The following is a 6,751-nucleotide window of genomic DNA, read 5'->3' as shown; positions in this document are numbered from 1 at the left end:
CAACCGGAGAGGTAGAAGAAGCATTAAAGAGGTTAGATGTAGAAGTAGATGGCTGTGGTTCCTCATAGCAAGACTGAGTAGCTGACAGTGATGAGGTAATTTGGGTCTCATCATTACTTCTTCCTGTACTTGAGGTATCTTTGGTCACATGGCATTGGTTTTCTACATTAACTTCTACAGTTGGAAGGGGGGAAAGGAAAGAAAAATATCTGTGTGACAGTCACCATATCATGGCTTCAAAATTCCAAGGAATCAAACTCTCTCAAGAGGGTTACATTAGTCATTGGAGCTTAGCTCCTCTTCATGGATCTTGAATTACTTCCTTACCTACTGGTTCTTGAGTTGCATCATGTTTTGTGTTTAAGGATTCATAAAGATAAGCAACATCTGAAAGAGATTTAAAAATATTCATCATACTCTTTAAACAAAAATTCACTAAACTTAATCCCACATAAATATCTTCAATTCACAAGTGGCTGCATCCCCAAAGTGTCTGACAATGGAAGAGGCAAATGAGGGGTCACCTCAACAGTACCACGTTAATACTCCTACTTAGGAGGCAATTAGGAGCAGCACAGCAAGATCTTTTCTTCTCAGGAAACCAGGCAGAGCAGCTTTTGTGTGACGTTTAACTTGTGCCAGCCATGGAACCAGAGGCTTAATCATTTCTTAAACCTAAAATCTGTTCTGTCAGAACAGACTGTATTTTTACTGATATTTGAATCAAAGTTCTTCAAAGAAGCTTATTATTTCTGAGCTCACTTCTCAACCTCTTCAATCAATATTATTTCATTTCTTTGGGAGATACATGAACTCTCAAAAATACCAATTAGGACATGCCATAAATTTCAGCCAGAAACTAATTTAGACTCTATTAATAAAACCAACTGATAATATCCTTTTCTTTTCCATCTTACTTCAACTTAATATTGTTCCAAAAATTCCTCTAGCTTGCTACCTTTTTGTCACCTCCAACCACCTACAAGCAAATAAGACTGTCTTAGTTTGTAGCAATCATTTTTCTGATCAGAATTTAAAATAGTCTCCTTCAGTAGGACTTAGAATGGACAAACAGGCATGCCAAATATAAATTCTTCTCTGTGTTTGAAGATGGAAAAGCTGAAAAAGCAAAAATTGAGGCTTGGTAATTTAACTGTTTATTAACCCAAACAGAAATCAGTGATTCAGTTCATTACCTGGAAAATTCACCCAACTGATTCATTAAGTAGAATCTAGTGCAATAGTGCCAACTTAGAAAGGATTTGTGAGATAAACTATACAAGCAGAAAAATATAGCTTATCATTGCTTCATGTAACATTTACATCAGACAGCATAAATCTGTCTGTAGATAAATTAATGGCAATTTCATAAAGGAAGTATTTCAACAGTGAGTTTGTATCCAGAATTTTTTAAATTAACAGTTCATATTGTAAATACAGCATTGTTCCAGGTTTACTAATTCTACTTTCACTGTAGGGCTTTGCCCATCTCCCCCTCATTTCACCTCTTCCCTCTTTAAAACAAAAAACCCCAGCATACACACACAAACCCCCCCCCCCCACAAAACAAAAAGCTTTTGCAGCCTTTCCTACTGGTGCCAAAAACTGCTTCACTGGGATATATAAAGTATCACTAACTACCCCAGCAATTTGATTTCTAAAAGAAGCACTGGACATGTGATTAGAACCTCATTACTTACCCTTCCATGCATTAGTTCTACCAAAATTACTTCCAGGCACATTTCAATTTCAGACAGTTGCTCAGATTTGTCTCTGTAAAAACTGGCACATCCATGACCTCTTCTCTAGAGACTTGTTTTAAACATATTTCTCTTTAAAAAAGAACTACTCAATTTTATTATACTTGTATTTCTTTTCCCTCATGACTCAAAAGAAAATGACTAAGAATGCCATTTAAAAAATATTATTCACTTACTGTTCTCTGGCTCATTTTTTCTGTAAACAACATAGATCACATCCCCAGTCTGTAATGGGTATGTCTGCTTCTTAACCACTTTCAGTTTATTAATTACTGTTCCATTAGTACTGCAAAGAGAAAGAAAAGATAACTTTGCATAAATGTTTTCATAATTACATGGGAGAAGGAAGGGAAAACACATGATACATTTAAAGAAGAAAAACTATTGGCTGCCCCCCAAAAATGTAAGTGGACTAAAAAAATTAAAAAAAAAAAAAGGAAGTCTAGAAACAAAAAATTTCTCCCAAAGACAGAAGTGCAGAGCCACTGGAACTTCAAAGCTCATTTGCAGTTACTGGTAAAGAGATGGCAGTTGACAGACAAAAGATCCCTGATATTTGGCCAACGTCTCCAAATAATTAGATGATTGTTTCTGTACAATAGTCTCCACCCTTTAAGTATAAAGCCCAAAAGGACAACACGAGTTCTATTCAAAAAGTTCCAGGCTGTGTCTTCCAATTAACACTGGGAATCTCATAAGACATTCTCTGACAAAGGAACTTCTCCTGTACAGTCAGGGATGCCATGCAGCATTAATTTTTTTTCCCCCCTCCTCCTTCAAAAAGGAAAAAACCTAAAATTGTGAGGTTACTTGGACTGTTTGTGACTTGAAAGTGAGAAGTTAACGAGGTGGAAAAAAGTTATACATAATGAAAGATGAGTTGGAATGAATTGTTTTGATATTGATAAAAAATTCAAGACCTGCAGAAGAAATTAAACTAGGGAAAAGGAAAATGCAGAGCATTGCTGATTAATTTCTTTATCCCCTTAACTATGGGTGATGTTGTATACACAAGCCATTAATGTTTTATAACCAAGTCAAGTTATTCAAGTACTGAATAATTCCAGCTCACTTGCAGTAAGCCTCCTTCAGGGCTGCAGCCCTTTCTGCAGAATTTCAGACTTCTGCCACTCAAAATCTCAGCAACTGGTACCAAATATGAACGAACAGAAAATGCCTGCTTTTCCCTCTCTGCAGAGCAGCCGCAAGGAAGACCAGCAAAGCTGTGCTGCCACCTCCTGGAGGCACTGCCCGTGCCCAGGGCACCACGGACTGTCCCTCACTGCAGGGGAGTTATTTGGAAATCAGCACCTTCCCCCTCCTCTTTTCTAACACAAAAGTATGAATTAAAAGTTCAAAAGGAAAAACAAGCCCTTTGGAAGCACTACAGCAAGTCTTGATCAAGCTATTAGTTCTTGGTCTTGCTGCTGCAGCTGCTTCCACCATCTACGTGGTTGAATCAGCCAATCCAACATAAATAATGGGATACCAAAAAAATAGTAATGCTACTTTAAACATCAAGAAATGAACAAAATCTTTGGGTCACATTGACGAAACTTCAAGCTTCTACAAGCAAGAAGACTACTTATAGCTTGTCTTTTTTCCCTCAGGCATACTGATGTTGACTAGGCTGAAAGACATAAGCACTAAAGAACCAGCAGAACAGAGAAACCACTAAATGAATGCCAAAGTTTAGCAGTTAGGAGGAAAACAGAATTTTAGTCAGTCTGTTAGAAACAACACTGATTTTTAACTTCGTAGTGTTGGTAGCGATAACTGTTAAAAAAGATTACGTTGAAGCAAAAATTGTATCTCCCTCAATTGCCAAATAAATAGTAAAGTTTACACCAACCCCTGAAACCTGTCAGAGGGCCTTCAACAAAACTAGGAAACAACAAATTTGACCTCCTCAGTTTTCCAGAAGGCACAACACAGCATGCATCTCCCATCTGCCCCAAGTGTTCTAGACCTTCTTTTGTAATAAATCAGCTAAATTCAAGTAACAAGACTTGTCTTTTACTGAGTTTTAGCTTCTACAGGCAATTCCTAACCCAGACACTTCACTAAACATAGGGAGAAAAAATGTCACAATAAAGTATTTATGAAGTAGCTCTGTCATGACTGCCAAGTTCCAAGATTATTCTGGGGGACAATAACTCAAGGTATTTTTGGAGGGGAAAAAACAAAAGGAAAAAAAACCCCAAACATCACACATCTAGTAACCACTCAGGCTTGGTCTCACAAAGCAAGCTCCAGAAAGAACTATGCAAGACCCTGCTCACCAAATTGACTACAGACAGCCAAATCTTTTCAATTCTGTAGCTACACAGACTTCAATGAGAGCTGACTAATGAATTACTTGGCACACATGGACCCAGATGAAGTGGGAATAAATGGATATCACTTAGCACAGAAAATCATAAGCTTTTCTTCAATGCATTAGTAAACTAAAGCAGTTGTAGTTATCTCTCAGCCAATAACCAAAGGGAAAAGATTATTCAGCTATCCCAAATAATTGTATTGGTCTTTCATTTCCAATTTCAGGCTTTAGCATGAGGCTTTTAACAGATATGGTGACATTCCAGATTAATATTGTGGGTATTTTTTAACCAGACACACATGATAAATTATGACATTTGTACATTCCTCTGATGTTTCAAATTAAAGTCCCCATAAAGTAAGCAGAAAGTACAATGAGAATCCCAAACATGAAGGCCATTCATTAGGATTTGATATTGAATTGATGCCAACTGGCTGTACCATTTTTCAAGGGGAGAAGAAAAACAGCACTATCAGATATAATTTGTCTGTATTGTGAAACTATGTCACAAAAGGTTCCAATGTCACTCTTTTAAACAGTAAAAGAAAAAAATCAGGCCTTGATTCAATTCCAATGTGGTTGATGACTCCACAGTTTCACTAATGAACCATAAATTCTGTTTACTTCCCAATCCCATCTGCTGTGCAGAATTGACGTGAACAGCTTCACTCAGAACAGGGTTACTTTTGAAGTAGGTGAATGATCTATGTGTTTTAAGAAACTTTCATATCCTTCCAAGAAAAATGTCAGTCTAATAATTTTTTAATAATTATTTGCATCCATCCAGGAAAAGAATGTAGTTTATGTTAAAGCTTCTGGGTTAATAGTTATCTGCTATTTAAGTGCACATAATCCTGAACACCCTGCAAAGTGAAATGAGTTTTGAATTCTATTAAGGTACAGAATCCTTTCTGTACTGTAATTCTCCACTCTTTCAATGTTCATAGACATAGTTTTGACTGGAGGGTGAGGAGAATTTAGTAGCAGAAGGGACACCAACACCAGCTGCAGATCAACCTCCGATTTACTCAAAGAAAGGGAATATCTGCTTGCCTGTCATATGAGTATCAGCCCTGTGTAAATCGTTTCCTGATCTGAAACATCACTTACTACTTAGAATCTTAAAAGGAAAAAAATCCTAGAAAATAACAAATTACATTAGTTGTCTTTAAAATTTCTTTTTCAAAATGGAGAATTTTACAATTGCTTTTACTGGGAGAAATCCAACTGCTGCCTCCACTGTGTTAGGTCAGCTTGTACAGTTTGTTTTCTTTCAAGCAGTATAAAGCAACTAGTGCATGCTTTGGAAAATAAAGCAGAAACATATCCCAAAAAAGGGTGAGTCTGAGTATTTTATTGTACTATTTGCTAACTCTTTGCTTTTGTTACTTCCAAACTTTTATTTACTCAGTAATTTTGAATGCTCTACGCATTTTCTTCCACCTGCAAGGTTTGGGTAATTCTTTCCAAAGAAGATTCAAGAACTCATTATGCTATCAGAAGATAAAACCCAGTGTTGGCTGCCTACATATATGTGATGATATTCTTTGGATCAGCTACAAAAGAGAAACAAAGTCCACTCAGTTTGACTGTCCCACACTCAGTGCCTCCTTCAATGCATTCCTCTTCACCAGAAAAATCTGAGCTTGACCACAGCAACGTTTCCAAACTATTTTCCACTTCAGAGAAGAAAAAGCTGACATTGCAGTATTTTTCTGAGACTCTGGGCATCTGTACTGCCAACTCAAACATTCAAGAATCATCTCCTTTCAGCCTTATTTTTTGGGACTCATCTGCTATTTGGCACAAACATTGGAAGACCCAGAAGAACCAGAAGAGTCTTCCACAAGCAGTCATATCAAACCTGTTTGGTTTCTTTATTCAGCAATTGGCAGCCACACTTCAACTCACAGGAGGGAGAGCACTCCAGGGCTTTGCTCTTTGTTGATACACAGAAGTGTAACAGGCACAAGCAGCTTCCTGGTAACACTCCATGGATGCAGCCTTTCTGCTAGACTACCTTGTAACAAGCCTCACCTTTTCATAAATACACCATACACAAAATAAACTTTAATTTGGCTTTGCTAGTTTTCTGCTGGCTGCACCTTCTGCCTCAGGGGGTGGGTAAGGGGAAAAAAAATAAAAGAGGCAGGAATGTTTCTGCATCATGCACAATTTATTCAGCTTGTTCTGTCATAACATTGGTCTAAACCAATTCTGCCACGGACAGCTTCTCAAGCTTAGATGTACAGCTACACTCAGGCTGCCATGATAAGCAAACATGGCTTGGTTTGTTGTTGGGAACATCCTGAAATTCAGGATTATATTGAAGAATGACAACTGTAAACCTTGCCTAGATATCCCAATTAAGCCTGGTATTTTCCCCAAAATTTAGCATTCCATCCCACAGCTTCTGGGAGTAAAAACCCTCCAGGAATCTATCCTGGACCTATCTCTAGTTACAACCTTGAAGAGGAGAAAGAATACACCCTTATCAGGTTTGCAGACGACAACAAAGCAGGGGTAGAGCTGCCATCAGAGGCACTTTGGCAGGCCAGAGGAATGTGCCCATGATGTACATAGATAAAGAGGAAAGTTTCACATTTGAGGTTTTGAAGGATATCATGTTAAATCCCTGTTCCAACAGTCCAGAAGGCAATTAAATATGTTA

General features: G+C 37.7%; 1 protein-coding gene across 1 annotated transcript in view; it reads right to left on the bottom strand.

Moving 5' to 3' along the window:
- CHFR (checkpoint with forkhead and ring finger domains, E3 ubiquitin protein ligase) overlaps positions 1–6,751 on the bottom strand; it is a 21,411-nt gene that overhangs the window by 12,402 nt on the left and 2,258 nt on the right. The window contains exons 3-5 of the mRNA XM_017734731.1: positions 1,937–2,046; positions 328–387; positions 1–174 (exon numbers count right to left, since the gene is read on the bottom strand). Of these exons, the coding sequence (XP_017590220.1) occupies positions 1–174; positions 328–387; positions 1,937–2,046 (344 nt within the window). The remainder of the gene's footprint in view (positions 175–327; positions 388–1,936; positions 2,047–6,751) is intronic.

This window comes from Corvus brachyrhynchos, unplaced genomic scaffold, assembly GCF_000691975.1.
Source record: "Corvus brachyrhynchos isolate BGI_N302 unplaced genomic scaffold, ASM69197v1 scaffold114, whole genome shotgun sequence".
In the NCBI taxonomy this organism is placed as follows: Eukaryota; Metazoa; Chordata; class Aves; order Passeriformes; family Corvidae; genus Corvus; species Corvus brachyrhynchos.
Note: the sequence above shows the minus strand (reverse complement) of the source record. Positions and strands in the feature narration are given on the sequence as shown.